Source organism: Equus asinus, chromosome 16, assembly GCF_041296235.1.
Source record: "Equus asinus isolate D_3611 breed Donkey chromosome 16, EquAss-T2T_v2, whole genome shotgun sequence".
Classification (NCBI taxonomy): domain Eukaryota; kingdom Metazoa; phylum Chordata; class Mammalia; order Perissodactyla; family Equidae; genus Equus; species Equus asinus.
The window spans coordinates 45157323-45173350 of record NC_091805.1 but is presented as its reverse complement, the minus strand read 5'-3'; the positions used below and the strand labels follow the sequence as shown (position 1 = coordinate 45173350).

The window sequence follows — 16028 nt, the reverse complement described above, 5'->3', positions numbered from 1 at the left end:
GCCAATCAAAACCTAACTCCTCAACCTGTCATTCAAGGCCTTTCAGAGCTTGAATCAACCTACATTTTTGCTTTCATAGCTTACTACATTTGTCTTCCATAACCCCCTTTGGCCAAGAGCCACCTTAGGCTATAGTTAACTTTCTTGCATATTTTTGACAAATGATTTCCCAAACTTGAATACCGTGGAAATCTCCCTCGCCATCACTGCTTATTTTTCAACACAAAATACCTATAACATCTCATGGATACTCATGGATGCTAAGTGATTCACGGAACTCAGTTTGGGAAACACTATGCTCTTCCATCTGCTTGCCAATGCCTTCACTCTCTATTCTGGGATCTGTCCAGGTCCTGAACTCCAACTCAGAACAACCATCTAACGTTGTCATGCCTACCAGCTCTCCATCTGACTGTTTTTGAATACTGTCAAGGTTCTAGAGAGACACGGAACCAGAACACTATTCTGTCCCCACCCTTATTCCTATTCGCCTTCCTTCCTGGGCTGGTTCTGCATTTTCCCCAAGGTACGTCTTGATTTACTTAAATGAACATAGTTGACCATCTTTGTTCAACCATTCAACCATCTTTGTTTCCAAGCTTCCAAATAAATACCCTCCACTTCTCATTAGCAACTCAAGCAGGTAAACATCTATGTCTCCTGGGGCTACTTCCCATTCCTGCATCTGTGACATTGTTGGTTGATCACAGCACTTGCTCCTAAACCCCAGATGTGACGATGTAGATTCAGAATCCTTCTTAACACAATTCTCCAGGCAGGTATTATCCATCAGTCAGAGTTGGAATGCCAGTTGAGACAGTCCTACTTACCATCAATGAACTAGCTGATTAAATAGCTAATGTGTTTACTAGGAAAGCTCTGTTGAGTTTTAGTTTCAATTCCCCGATGGAACCTTAAACTAGAGTCATCTCTAGTTACGTTCTATCTATGCCAAGTCTTTCAGGCTGGGGGATCTGGGTTGTGGGTGAGGATCTATGAGAAGTCTAATTTGGCATAAGAATTAGAATAAGACTGCCAAGGTCAGAAAAGCTTCTACTAAGAACTGTCCTGGAGCATTGTCCACCTCCCATCTCTTTCTTCTGCCAAAACCCACAGAAGCGTCTGGTGAGCTGGCTGGTCCCTAGCCATAAGGAAGAGATCTGAGAGGCTACAAAATAAATGACAAACTACCCTTAGAAAGATGTATGTCTGGGGCAGAGAGCAACTGGAGATGCCTTTGATGTCCCCAAGCAGCGGCAAGGTTTTCAACTTGGCCTGAGCCAATGGAACCGTGTGCAATGGAAAGACTGATATTTTTGGTCAGATAACAGGCTGCTCCAGTTTCTTCTCTCTCCTCCTTCCCCTCCTTCTCCTCCAAGCTGATCACATTTCCTTGGTGATTTTCATGCTTAGGCAGTAGGTCTTAGGGGACAAGTGTGAATTCCATAGGGACCTTATCTGTATAAATTACTCTGTGCTAATATTATCCTCTGTACAGTATCTTCCTTCCTACTTTCCTGCCATAAGCATTTATTAAACACCAACTATGTATTATACAGTGAGCACTGTTGTAAAGAAGAAAGCCCTTGAACTCTGACTGGAGCCACCAGGGGAGACTGTATATTAAACAAAAATAATGTCACTGCTCTGATCAGCAGAAAAATGCACTTCAAGTCGTTTCCTCTCTTCTTCAGATCTCAAAAGAGCTGTAACTGAGTGGAAGAAAATTGAGAGCCTGGCAGCTAAAATGCCCGAATTCCACGGAATTCTACAAGATCATGAAGAGCTCCCATAGGAGAACACAAACCAGTTCTCAAATCCAGAATACTATAAAGACAAATCAGTGGAACACTTCCTCGCCTCTACTTATTGCCGGGGATGACTCTGTTTTATATATATTAACTCCCCAAATCCCCACAATAATGCTGTGAGTTAAATATACCATCATCATTCAACAGATGAGGAGTAAAGGCACAAAGAGGTTACATGACACTTGGCCAAGGCCAGCAGCTAGGAAGTGATGGAGCTGGGATGTGAACCTATGCAGTGTCATTGCAGAGTCTAAGTTACTCTGAATGAAATATGTGCATTTAAATGAAACACGTACATTTAAACAACAAAGAAAGTGCTAATTCTTGGATTGGAGTGGGATTGGATGGATAATAACTGGATGGAGCTTTTCACCCCAAGGTATTCTACCAGTTAAAGACAGAAGCGTTTTGATAGTGCCATCCCTCCATACTTTTAAAGAAGGCTTCATAAAGGCCAGCCACTCCCCCAGAACCAGTCACATCTCCTAGTGACCCCCTGACAGACAGCAGACTGGTGCCCCAGTGCCTGACCCAGAGCACAGTTTTCATGTTCTTGAATGCTGGACACGGAGACAGATCTGCATGGGTCCCTTTATGTATGAGCAAGCTGTATTTTTGACTGGAAAACCACATGATGTAATTAGTACCTCCGGCAGCAGTGTCGCTGGTCCTAGAAGCCTGAAGCCCTAACTTCTAGACTGGACTCTACCAGCTACCGTCCCTTATTTTCTTCATCTGTAAATATTTATTCAGCAAACAATTTTGAGCACCTCTTTAATGCCAAGCACTGTGTGCTAAGCCCTAAAACCACTAAGATGAATTCAATAGTTGCCCCCGAGGAACTCGCTATTTGCTGGCAGAGACAGACCAGCAATGATTATGATGCACTGTGCCCTCCTAGCGTTCCGGAGAACAAGGGAGGGCCCCAAGGGAGGGCCCCACCCTGTTCCTCCTCCCTGGGAGTTTGCACGCAGCAGATGAGATCACACAGACGACAGCGCTTTGTAAATAGCAGAAGGTGAGAATGAGGTGCGGAGGTGGCGGGATTGCGGGGTTGGGGAATGGGACACACCTTAAACCCAGGAGCTCTCAGCCATGTCTGGAGACCTCAGGCAGCTGGCCAAGCTAAGTGCTGGGTCTGGGGCTGTGAGCCTGGGCAAGGCCTCCCGGACGTGAGGGGACAAAGCCTGAAGCCCTTGCACTCTTGCAGCAGGCCAAGTCCAAACCTTGCTGCCCTGGCCAGGCTGCTCTGGGCTTGGTCCTGGCAGGAACCTAAACTTGTTACGGTGCTTAGGACTAGGGGCTTTTGCAGCCCTGCGCCACCCACTGACCTCTTCAGGGTCCCAGCTCGAACAGCGACAAAGGCCAGGTCTTCCCACCATTGTGCAGCCTGAGAGGCCCAATTTCCATGAATCCCCTTATATAAATGCTATCCTTGAGAAATGGTGGCCCGAGACGACGCCAGCCACCGCCATTCTCTGTGCTGAAGCGCCACCTAGAGGCCAGTTGTAGCTCAAACGAATGTGGAGGCAAGTTTCAGAATTTGCCTCGGCGGGGGAAACGAGGAAAAGACATGTTCAAAGTATCAAAAGCAAGAAAATGGCAGAGGACCCTTAACAGCACTCCGTCAGCCCCTTCCCCAGCCCCCTGTGGTTTGCTGATGAGATATTCAAGGACTGAAATGTCTCAGCTTCTCACTGGAACAGGACTTCCTCCATGGCTACAGACCAGTGTGAGAATGTCACTTTCTCACACAACCTAAAAATCCGGATGTGAAGAGCAAGCATGCCAAGAAAACTCTCCAGTTGGCCCTGCAGCCCAGACGCTGCCCCATCTGCTTCTCTTCCCTACTCCAAAGTTCAGACTCTGGGTGCTTGGGAAAACAGTTTTTCAGTGGATAAGGCCTCCTTTTGAGGAGTTTGCTGATTCTGCTTACATTTCTGGAATCAGCCGCCTTACACTGAGCATGAACACACATTTATCATGGCCCATTTATTCAGAAGTAGCTGGATGAGTCTACAAAGGCATCATAGATAAGCCAATAGTTCAAAATCAGCATGGAGTTATTTTTGCCTGAAGAAAATCCAAGCCAGATGGTGGTGGAGTATCAAGAAGAGCAAGCCAAGCTTCCAAACTGAGCAAGAAGTTTTTTAAAAAATACTCTTCCTTTAGGTTTTTCTGTTCATTCCTTTGCCAGGCCAGCAATTTAGCTTCCTACTACTAGGCCTATTGAATTCTTAAATATAACTGGAAAACAAGATACATAAAATGTTCAAGCTCTCACTGTGCATCAAAGCACCCAGTCCTCGGCAGCTTGGGGGCAGCAGCTGTCCGCAGTCCCCAGGGAGTGCAGAGACAACACGTCCTTGCCTGCCAGGAGCTGCTGGTCCCTCTTCAGACCAACGACAATTCAAACAAGGGGCTCCCTTTAGAGTCAACCCTGAGGAGCCTTGGGAAAACTGGAATGATTTTTCAATCTATTAACAAGCTACCACTGTTCCTCAGGGATAAAATGCAGGCACTGACTGGGCCCAGAGCAAGTGAAGCTGCCATTTCCTTTACCTATATTCCCAAATAAGTTAGATTTACTACATCTGAAGTGTTTGCTGCTCCCCAGTAGAAACAATCCCACTCGGCGCTCACAGCAATCTTGACGTGAGATCTTGAGATGAGCAGTAGTATCACCACCGTCTTGCAGAAAAGGAAACAGAGGCTAAAAGAAATTGAGTAATTTTCCTGTAAGTAGCCAAGAGTTCCAGTTTTCCCAATGCCATCATCTCCCTTGGCATGAAGCCGACATATTAAGTACTAAAGAGAATATTCTGAGAAGCAATTTAGTTTGCCACAGATTGTTGCAAGAATTCTTACACAATCATTAGGACTACACTGTAAGGTGGAATTTGTGGACCAAGGATGACCCTCATTCAGGAATAATGCTCACTGGAGGTCAGTTCGTACAATCCACCTTCTGGGAGGCTCAAAGCTTCTCACTTAGACAGAAAGTTTTCTCCTTTGTTTCCCACTTCATTCCTTTCATTTAAGCCAGACAGGCTCTTTGTCCCCTATAAAATCCCATGCAAGTGTTTGTAATTATTCTTTTTCTGATAAAGTGAGTTCCCTCCTGGGAAAGTTAAGAAGAACCACTAAACAATGGGAAGAAACAAAGACACAATGGGGACAGTGGGGAGGATGGCTCTCTGTGCCTGGAAAACCTACAGTATTTCAGAGCTGGAAGGGGCCTCCGAGAGCATCCGATGACAGTCCGAATGCTCTCTTGGCAGATGACATCAAGCCCCAGCAATCACGTGACTTTCCAAAATCACACAGTGAGTAAGTGGCAGAGCTGGTCAGAATCCCAGTCCAATTGGCTCCTAGCTGAAGACACTTTTCACTGAATCAGTTTCAGGAGATTGTTTCTTGTTTCTAAATAAAATCCAGCTAGGAACCCAAATCTCCAGGGCTACCCCTGAAATGACTCTTTGGGGGAAACTGCTGACATTCCCCATCTTGAGCTGTTCCAGATACGGAAGGGAAGGGAAAGAGAGCGCTCTACTCTGAGCACCCAGAACAATAGCTAATAGCAGCCAAAATGTATTGAATTCTGTGCTGGACTCTGTGCTTAGTACATACTTTATATGCATTAGCTTGTCTAATCCTCTCAACAACCATAGAAGGTAGACATGATTATTTCCATTTTACAGATAAGGAGAATGAGGCACAAAGCACCTAATGACTGGCTTAAGCTCCCACAATCCATAAGAGGTGGAGATAGGATTGGAGTCCAGCTCTGTTGTACATCAAAGGCAGGGCTCCAAACAACTGACATTTAAAAATCATAAGGTAAATGCAGGACCCAGGGAAACTCAAATTAAGTTTTGGCTGAGCACAGAGAATCCTCATACACCAGCCAGCTGTCCCTGCAGAAAACTACAGGCCCTGCCTAGTTGAAAAAGGGGACTTCCACCAGGGCTGGCAGATTGGGGGACTTAGGAGTTTAGTTTCTTGCTGCTTCTGCCCAAACTCTTTGAGGGGTCGGGGGAGAGTAGGAAGAACAAGAAGGAAGGAAACATTCAGGACTGGAGGTTTGGCGGGGACAAAGAAAATTGAGAACAGGTTTGTTTTTTATTTTATTTTATTTTTTTGAGGAAGATTAGCCCTGAGCTAACATCCGTGCCCATCCTCCTCTACTTTCTATGTGGGACGCCTGCCACAGCATGGCGTGCCAAGCGATGCCATATCCGCACCCGGGATCCGAACCAGCAAACTCCAAGCCGCCAAGAAGCGGAACGTGCGAACTTAACTGCTGCGCCACCGGGCCGGCCCCCCCAGGTTTGTTTTTTAAACCAAAGGTATTCTAAAAGCCACACCCTGCCTTTAAGAGCTACAGAAGGATTCTCTGCCATTCTTAGTAAATTCTTCTACCATCCTCAATAACCATTTCACTAACAGGTCTTGCATCAGCTTGAACTTAAATTAGACACAGGAAAGGACTTCTGTGCAAAATGAACCAGTCATCTCTGTAAACTGGGACTTCTCTTCACAGAATCCCTCTGCTGGAGTGAGGAAGGCAATGAACACACCTCCAAATTAGGGCTGCCCAAAGGAACAGACACCAAGACTTTCAACAGGGGAGACATGGGGCTAGTTTTCAAACTTAGTACTTCCGTGGGTATTAAAGTCTTCCATGCTCAAGGGACCCTCAGGAAAAGGTACACACTTGGTAGGTGGAACAGGCCACTAAGGTCTAGAAAGGGTGTGAGAGAAAGCTGGTGCTCGTGGAGGGGTGGGGCCCAGGAGGCAAAACTCCTGCCAACGTGGTGCATTGCTTTTCCCCCAAAGCTGCAATTTAGTGTGCTTTTGTGCTTCTCCAAGTCAAAACTTCTCAACATTATACATTTGAATCTTAACCTTTAGTTCCTTTTCAGTGAGAGTGTATCTGTGTGGTCCCTGAGCCACCCCCACGTCACAAGTATAAGAAAACAGGCCCCTGGAAACAGCAGTAATTGAGTTTGATGACAACTCTATTCCTTCTCCTCACTGTTCTGGCATGGAACAGAGCCCCATGCACTCGTCTCCGGAGCTTGCCCAGAAGAATGAATAATTCAAGCTAACCTCTATCACGGCCAACCTTAACCACATGCCTATTGTTTTTGAGACAGAATTCACATTGGCTTTGATGGAGCATTTAAAAAGAACACAAAATTAAACTACTTGATCTGGCATATAACTCGAGAGCACCCAGTCATTCCACATATGGGATTCTACTTGATTTAAAAACCTGGTTCCTCCTTGGGAGAGAATAAAATAAGAGCTTAAAAGCACTTACTCTTGAATGCTCCAACTACCTTGCTTCTGTGTTCCCAGATGCACTCAACTTACAATCATTTATGCCCTAAACACATGCTGGTTTCCTGCCTTCTGGCGAGCATCATTCAGGGCTGCAGCCGTCTTTTGTTTGAACTTCTGTGAGGTCGGGGATGTGCAGTGTGTCAGAATTGCACGCATGCCAGCCAGCATGTCCATCAGCTGCATTTCCAGTTTCTCTACAGTGCTTTACACAACGCATCGACTGGGGTCAGAGGACAGTATGGCTCGGTAACACAGGCTTTGGAGCATGTGACCTTAGGCAAATCACATAGCCTGAGTTACCAACCTGGCTGGGTTATTGGAAGACTGTATTAGTTTGCTCAAGGCTGCCTTAACAAAATACCACAGACTGGGTGGCTTAAACAGCAGAAGTTTATTCTTCCACAGTTCTGGAGGCTAGAAGTCCAAGATTAATGTGTCAGAAGGTCTGGTTTCCTCTGAGGCCTCTCTCTGAGGCCTGGAGATGGACGCCTTCTCGCTGTGTCCTCACATGATCTTTCTTCCGTGCCTCACATCTGGTGTCTGAATTTCCTCTTGTTCTTGTAAGAACATCAGTCAGATCGGATTAGGGCCCACCCTAAAGATCTCATTCTAAGTTAAACAACCTCTTCAAAGACCTTATCTTCAAATGCAGTCACATTCTGAGGCAGTCTAGGTTAGAGCATCAACATATGAATTGGGGGGGACACAATTCAGCCTGTAAGAAAGACCAAATGACAAAGTAGGAGCTTGATAAAGGCTCACACTTTTCCTCTCTTTGGCATAGAGAAAGAACTTGTGCTTTAGAATTGTAAAGCATAATTTCAACTCCTGGTTCTATTGCTTGCTAATTATGCAACAGAGCAAGTTGCTTATCCTCTGTATCATCTGTAAAATGGGAATAAGAATATCTCCCTCAAAGGGATTGTTTTAAGGATAAAATGCTAAGTACGTGAAGTGCTTAACAGTATCTGGAAGAGGTAGGCAGAATGTATTGGCTATTACTGCATTATTTCTTCCTAGCAGTAATTGTGATTAATGCTTCTTATTTGCCTTTTGTCCAAGTGCTTTGGCAACCAGCCTTGGCGATGGTCTGTGAACTAAATAAACAAAGTGACAAATCTCTGTCCTAGTGATTTCCAGAAACATTTCTTGATTGGCTGAACAAAGACAGTAGCAGAGGTGGTAGATGACACATCCCCCAAGAAGCCTTACTTTAGCGAATACCCACAAGGCCACATCAGGCCCCATCTCCCTCCCAGTATGATGACCCATGTACTTCCTCTTCCCTTACCCTAATGACAGAAGTTCCCTTAAAACAAAAGTCAGAGGCAGCCCATTCCAAGAGCACTGGCCAGAAAGATGGGAGGACTGGAAAACAAGCATCATGCTACAAAGGACTCAACCCAGCAAGTAAGGAGCTTTAATGCAGGAAGTGGCTGAGCTGAAAATTGTTGCTTCTAGTCAGGGAGGTCTCTAGACAGAAGCCCAGTTCTCAGTTTCAACCATTCCAAACCAGCAAGGTTAAAAGGGACCTCCAGAAACGAGTAAAACTAATCCCCACCATGACATACGACCAGCATTACACAGTTACAGCGGTGCTACTCCAAAAGTGGTCTGCAGATCTGTGCCAATCTGCAAACTGTTTGCTACTGTTTGGTCCATGACAAACACAGAAATCAAGAGTAGGCATTTAGGAACTTGAACAGCAGTTTGACAGAGTAATTTTATATCTGTTAAATGTACAATAAAAATTTTATGCGTGTATTTCGTGTCTTTTCATTTTTCCAGAAATTCCTTCTTATTGTATTTTACAAAAGGTTTGGTCCCGAGTAACTAGTCCCGCAGCACAGCCAGCTTAAGCACTCCGTTACAAGCTTCCAAATAGCTCAGTGTGAACAAATCCTTCTCATAACTCGGGAGGATACTACTCCCTGGGCCCTAGCACATCCCACTCCAAAACAAAAAGAAACAATAAAACCATGGTCTTTTTCTGCATTTTACAAGAGATGAAAATGATAGTCTGTTTTCCTATCAGGAATATAGTAAAAATCAGCTTCCAGTGTATATTCCAGTCCAAACTTTTGCTATATTAGAAGTGACCAACGTCCGGAGGACTTTTTATTGAAATGCTTATGAAGGCTACAGACACAATACTTTACTCAGAACCAGAAGATATAACAGTGGGGGAAAATCCTGAATATGAGTCAGAAAATCTGGATTTCAACCCTGCCTTTATTGCCTGAAGCTTTCTGACTTTGTGTAAGTGATAATCTCACCCAGCCAGTTTCAACTACAAAAAGTGGAGATTAAAATTACCTGCCCGATCTACATCTTAAGAGCGTTGTGAGATTCAAATGAGATGATGTCTGTGGAACATCATCTCACAAAGAATAAAGTGCAACAGAAGTACACAACGGGATCAGTATTGAGCCCAGCCTTCAAAGAGCTGACAGTCGCAAAAGAAACAGCCCCTAACACGGTGCAGTATGGAAGCTGACCGGAATACAGCCATTCTTCAGATATTCTGTTAACCCAAGGTTTACCAATTAGAATATGCTGCCTTCAAATTCTTCCCTGTGCAGAAAGCACTCTTATTTTCGAATGAACTGTTAAGTATATTTGTTTCCATCCTGCCAGGACACCAGGAGGAAGGAAGCAGGAGAGCACACAGTGCCAGCCCTTGAGCAGCTCACAGCTGCAAGGCGTGGCCAGTGGCAGGCTCCAGGCAGAATGTGACTCCAACATGGCAGGAACCAGAGGAGGGCAACTCTTCCCCATTTTAACTTGTACAGCTATTTGGAGACCTCTCAAAAAGATTACGATCTTAAAAAATGCACTATTTCACTCCTGTACTTTAGGCAAGACCAGAAAATCATAATGTATTTTAGCTTTATTGAAGACATATTACAGCAGACAAACAAATAGGACAAACACATGCTTTATAAAATAAACATTTTCACGTTTGAGAAAATATAAATAAATACTAGGAAAGGGCCACACTGAACAACTTGGCTTAGTACTCTCTTTAGGTGTATCTGTACCAGGGCTGCTAGATGGACATCTTCTGATAGGGGAAGAAAGGGAGAACAGTGGGGAAAACAGGGTAGAAACTGTCTCTAGTAATCAAGGGCCATTTTAAGCAGCCAAGAGATATTCCAAGAGCACTTGACACCTCATGATCAATTTCTCTTTCAAGACTGTTACAGTTGATATAAGGTCACTGTACTCCTGGCATCTGAAAACCAGGCTCACATGGAGCTGCTTCTTCACCTGCACCCCCTAAGAAACACTCAACACAGCCTTGAGGGAGCAGGTCCAAATATCACTCTTACACACACACCCCCTAACATTACACACACACAGCCGAATATTACACACACACAAACACACACCCCCACTACTCACAAAACCTTCAGATGAGTTGTGGACTTCCTGGTGTTTTGTGAAGAGCAACTTGTAATATATTTCTTAATTCAGAACTTTGTTATTTTTGTCAACAAACCAGGCAGTTGTCCAAAGTATAAAGAAAGAAAATTAAGGCTAACTGATGCTGCTTTAGATTATATTACTCCAAACAAAAAAGTTCCAAGTTAGAAGAAGCAGGAGGGCAAAACATCTGCCAAACTGAACTGGGAAAGAGACCATGTAATAGAAAAATAAAACACTACTTGCAGGTTGCCAAAAAATCTTAGCTCAGCCTTCTAAGGTCCAACTATTTCACAATTACCTCAGTCATCGCATCAAGAAGCAAAATAAAAAATGGAGGATGTAGCATAAAATGACAGCAAATTTACCTCTCTGTTGCTCCATTACCCTTCTGGCATTTCTGGGGATATTAAAATGATTTTTTCTAATCATTTTAGGCCATAACACACTTGGATAAAATATTGGATATAAAACTGAACATCACAATTCCAACCTCATTCCAAATGGAGTTCCAGGGGTAAGAAGAAACAGGAATATAAATTAAACAAAGAGTAAAAGGGAGGGTTATAATACATTACAGGCTTTTAAAATTTTTACCATGGTAATGGCAATTGTGTTAGTAACTAGTTATAGATTTCCTCAGAAGAATAAGCCCAGAGCTTCATGTTTTCAGCCATTAACACAGATCAGGCCCCTTTTATCAAACAAACACCAAAACTACTTAATTTTTAAAAGTTCTAAAGTGCTCTACACTTCCTATATATAAAGGATTCTGAAGGACAAAGTTTTAAGACTGTCAGACTGCTTCTTGAGACTTCCAATGATAACTGAAAGAGACCTTAAAGTTATCTTGCCCATATTCCACCTCAATGCAAAAATTTCTTCAGTGCTATTAACACACGATTATTTAGTTTCTGCATTTACTTTTCCCATGGAAGGCTGATCATTCCAATTGTCAGACAGATCTAATTGTTAGAGAGTTAGTTTATATAGATTTATTAGCAAGTATATACTGCATCTCCCTGTAACTTCTACCCCAGTGATATGACCCCTGTCCTCTGGAATAAAAAGAGTGAATCTAATCCTTATTTCACATGCAACCCTTTAAGTAACTAAAGACTTTTATCATACCTCCCTTTTCTTAGGAAAATGGCTAACAGATTCTAAGTTGCTTGACATCTTAATGCTCCTTTTACAACCTCCCAATGGGCAATGTAAAGGCAACTATTTTTAAACATGAAAGTTACCTTACAGAAAAATATACATTTAAAGCATTCTGAGATGGCACATTAGAGGGAACTGCACATTGGGCTAGGTTTCTGATATTTTCTATTCTACAGAGTAACTTGCATACTAGGGAAAGCACTTTAGACGCTGCTGAGTGACAGAAAGCCAACAGCTCAAGGGTAGACCCTGTGCTAGTAAGGCTTGGATTCAAGGAAAAGGTTATTTCTTCTACCAGGCAGACTTGAAGAATCCGTCTAAGAGGAGCACAAACAAATTAACAGAGTTTATGTATCCCTAATGATGTGAAATGGTAACTGGGAGGGGACAGAGAATATTTCTCTCAGCATTTTAGTTTGCCTTTCTTTGCAACATCCCTGATTGAAGGGACAGGAGGCAGACATTACACTGTTGGGAAGAAACACTGATGAGAATCCTGCTTATGGGAGAGGGTTAAATCGCTGCTTGGTCAAAAACATATGCAATAATGAAAAGCATCAGGAATTCCTTCTCCTAAGATTAGAATTTGTTAAATTTATTACTATATTTTTAAGGCCAGGGGTAGGCTATTCACATTTAAACAAATTCCTGATGAGTTTGGGGGGATAGTTTTTTAGTTATTTAGGCAAGCTAGCAATATCTGGGAGGGCATCTCAACCATCCAAGTTGACATAATAGAGAAGCTGGCCATGCAGGAGACCAGACTCTGACACCACTGGCAGGAGATCGCCCACAGCTGCAGCACAGAGGCAGCACTCATATACTGTAAGTTTTCTAGAGCGCTGCTTCACAGCCTGTTTTTGTCTCTCACATGTGACAGCTGACATTCACTCACAGCCTACCTCTAACTCCCCCTTTTTCATTCAAGAAAGTTTCTCAGAATTTGAGTGAGAGTACCATAATTATAGGGATAACCTTGAATACATTAGAAACATAAGTGAGTCACAAACTAGTTACAAATTAGCTGTGGCACACCTCTCAGCTGATTCTGACACACTGGTGTGCTGTAACACTAGCATTCAGACCTGCTATTCTGGAGAGCAATGGGTGATTTTCAATTGAGTCAAGATTCTTTATGTTTACTGATACCATTTAGCAGAATATTTCTTCCCCTCATGAGTATTTCTTATACCATTACTCTTGCTATAGAGGAAATAAATCTGGCTCAAGTCAGAGCAAGCAGCATCATTCCTGTTCTATTCTCACACACATTTGATGAAAGCAGCTTTTTATTAGAATAGCATAATCCTCTTTGGTTCCTGGAGGGCTCACAGATTCATAGAATGTTACAGTTGGAAAGGGCTTTAAAGCATCTAGAAAAATGCCCTCATTTCATAAATGAGAAAATCAGGCTGAGAAGTAAAAGGATTTGCCCTTGATAACACAACCAGTAAGCAGGAAAGCTAGGAACTAAATTAATCAGGTCCCTTGATTCTAAGTCAGTCCAGTACAAATCACACTACGATCTAGTAAGTAAAAGGAGAAATCACAAATTGAAGGGATAGGAAAATAGTGATATTTAAGAAGGTCAAAGTGAAAATGAACAGAGGCTAACAATTTAAAAAGGAAAAAGAGGGGTTGGCCCAGTGGTGTAGTGGTTAAGTTCATGTGTTCCGCCTTAGCGGCCCAGGGTTCATGGGTTCAGATCCTGGGCACAGACTTTACACCGCTCATCAAGCCATGTTGTGGCAGTGTCCCACATACAAAAAAATAGAGGAAGACTAGCACAAATGTTAGCTTAGGGACAATCTTGCTCACCAAAAAAAAAAAAACCAAGAAGAAAAAGAAAAGGCATGGTGGTACAAAACAGACAAAGAAGTGCTGCTGCCTATGGGAGAAAATTTAGGATTGAAAACTAGTATCAAATTCAGCTAATTTTCCTGAAAAAAGCTAAGGAATTAGGTGGGTTTAGAACCCTTGAAATGCACAATGACTTAGAAATAGATATTTTCATGTAAGTGATGGAAGTTATCTAGTAACTAACTAGCACTTACTAGATTTAGAAGACAGAATGTGAAAGCCTATGTAAGGAAATCCAAAAGCACGAAGAAAGAAGAACTTCAGTCCATTACATTCCATTAGAGTGTTAAGTCCTTTGTTTACTCAAGGCTTTTTGCTATCAGAAATTGGAGAAAAGTTTTTGGCTTAAATAATCACTTGTACAAAACAAGGACTACTCCAAAGCTTCATAGTATAAGAATTTCTGCACATTCTTCCACTCCCCAAAGCACTCTTCCCTTCTTAAGATATACTGTGCATTGGTGGAAGAGATATTACAAAAAACAAACAGAAAAGACACAATCTTTGGTTTACTCGTCAACTAAGTACTTTGCTGAAAGAAGACACTCCCCAAACAAGTTTTCCTCTATCTAGTTGTATATGGCTATGACTAGACTGCTAGGCTTTTACAAGAGCTATTTTATGCTAGAAAGGTGGTATCAGCTGGCACTTGTAAGCAGATGGCAAACGATTAGATGTACGAACCTTTGGGTATGAAGAAAGTGGTTAATTACACCAAGATGGTGTTTCTGTGTACGCAATCACTAGGTACCCTGCCTCTATACACATACTTCTTAACAAATACGTTTTTAAAAGTTAAAAGTCTTTAGATCTCACTAAACCAAGTTATACAAAATCTGTCTGTGGTCTGAGAAGCTGCTGTCAGTGTTACAACTGGATTATTACATATAATTTTGGCATATCAAAAATATTTACATTGCAGCCAACACATAAAGTCAACGAATACAAAAATTATTTATAAATGCACATATATTTACAATGAGATGCCTGGTCAACAGGGACCAAAAAAAAAAAAAAAAAAAAGATTCACAAGAATACAAAACCCCTTGGCCTGGTAACAGTTGGTCAACCTTGGGATTCTTGTCAAAGACCTTGAATATCAAAGCCCCGGTCTTAACTATATGCTTAAAACCAGCGAAGAATCCCAGGCACACTTCCTAGAAGGTTCCCAAGTTACTTTTGTTCCTAGGAAGGCAAAATAGAACAGTGATGTCTTCTCAGGATCATTCAGCGGGTTGAGACAATCAGACTCTTCCTAATAGGCAGTGCACACCTGGGCATTTTGCCGTGGAACCCACAGGAAGCACGTCTGTCCTGTATCTTCCTGTGCCCATGCTGCACATTTTTTATTTGATATACTCATTTCTGTCAGCCGTTACCCTTCTTCATCAGATATAAGCCCAAACAAATGCCTGGCCCACCCTGGTGTGGTCAGATGTAATTGTAGACAAAGAGTAAAGCACATGCTGACTTGGGGGTTTCTGCTGAACTCTGAGGTAGTAAATATAAAATTACTTGAGTCTTTGCCCAGATTTCATCCTGGAGTAAGTTTCATGTGCCCTCACTACCGTCTTGAACGTTCTGAGTCCTACTAAAATCAAAAGCGTGGTCGTGTAACCGGTGACAGGGCATGGGGGAAGCAGAACAGTCTGGATCACTCTCTGCCAGGCCCTCATTTCGACGGAGTTGTGGTGACTCAAGGACTGGCTGCTGGGAAAAGGGAGCATGAGGCAGGCTTAATTCTTTGCTTATGTTCCACAGAGGCCGCTGCAGTATTTCTGAGAATGACAGACAGGATTATCAGTGACAAATGGAAGTTCACAATTAATTTTCTAAAACTTAATTTTCTTTTACCCAGATCCTCAAAGAAATAAAGATGCCCAATATTCCTGAATAAGGATGCTGAGCTCAAACGTATACTTCCCATCTTCTTAGCAACAACCAAAAAAAGAAAACAAAAACTGGATCCATCGTCTTTCAAACCCTTCTACTCAACAAACTTAACCAATTATTTACTGAAACCATGTTACATATCATCTACTTTCACCTATTCTTAGTGATTCTGCTGCAACAAAAATTGACAAATAAACCTCTTTAGACACATGGAAAAAAGTCTAAAAGAGACTTAATAGTATCCATATTGTAATGAAAGTTGCATGACACAGATAAAAAAGATTAATTCAACGTAGCCAATACATTTCTAAACAATTAAATGTTTATGTTTAAAAAATTGTTTTAAAAATCATTCCTCTCCAGCTTCTTAGCATGCCAATAATTCTAACAACAAAATAATAACCAAAAGCAGTAATTTTAAATCAGATTATCTGTACTTTGGTTTCCCAAATCTGCATTCTCATTCTCCTGATTTACTTCAGTGATGAGGTGTTTCCTCAAAGATCCTTCACTGAAAGTTATATT

At 42.4% G+C, this 16028-nt stretch overlaps 1 protein-coding gene across 5 annotated transcripts in view; it reads right to left on the bottom strand.

Annotated features, from left to right (window-relative positions):
* Nucleotides 1-10032: 10032 nt before the first annotated feature.
* LRIG2 (leucine rich repeats and immunoglobulin like domains 2) overlaps nucleotides 10033-16028 on the bottom strand; it is a 59951-nt gene continuing 53955 nt past the window's right edge. For all 5 annotated transcript variants that reach the window (XM_014837192.3, XM_014837193.3, XM_014837194.3 and 2 more), the window contains one exon: nucleotides 10033-15388. In XM_014837192.3, the coding sequence (XP_014692678.1) occupies nucleotides 15162-15388 (227 nt within the window). In that variant the 3' untranslated portion in view covers nucleotides 10033-15161. The remainder of the gene's footprint in view (nucleotides 15389-16028) is intronic.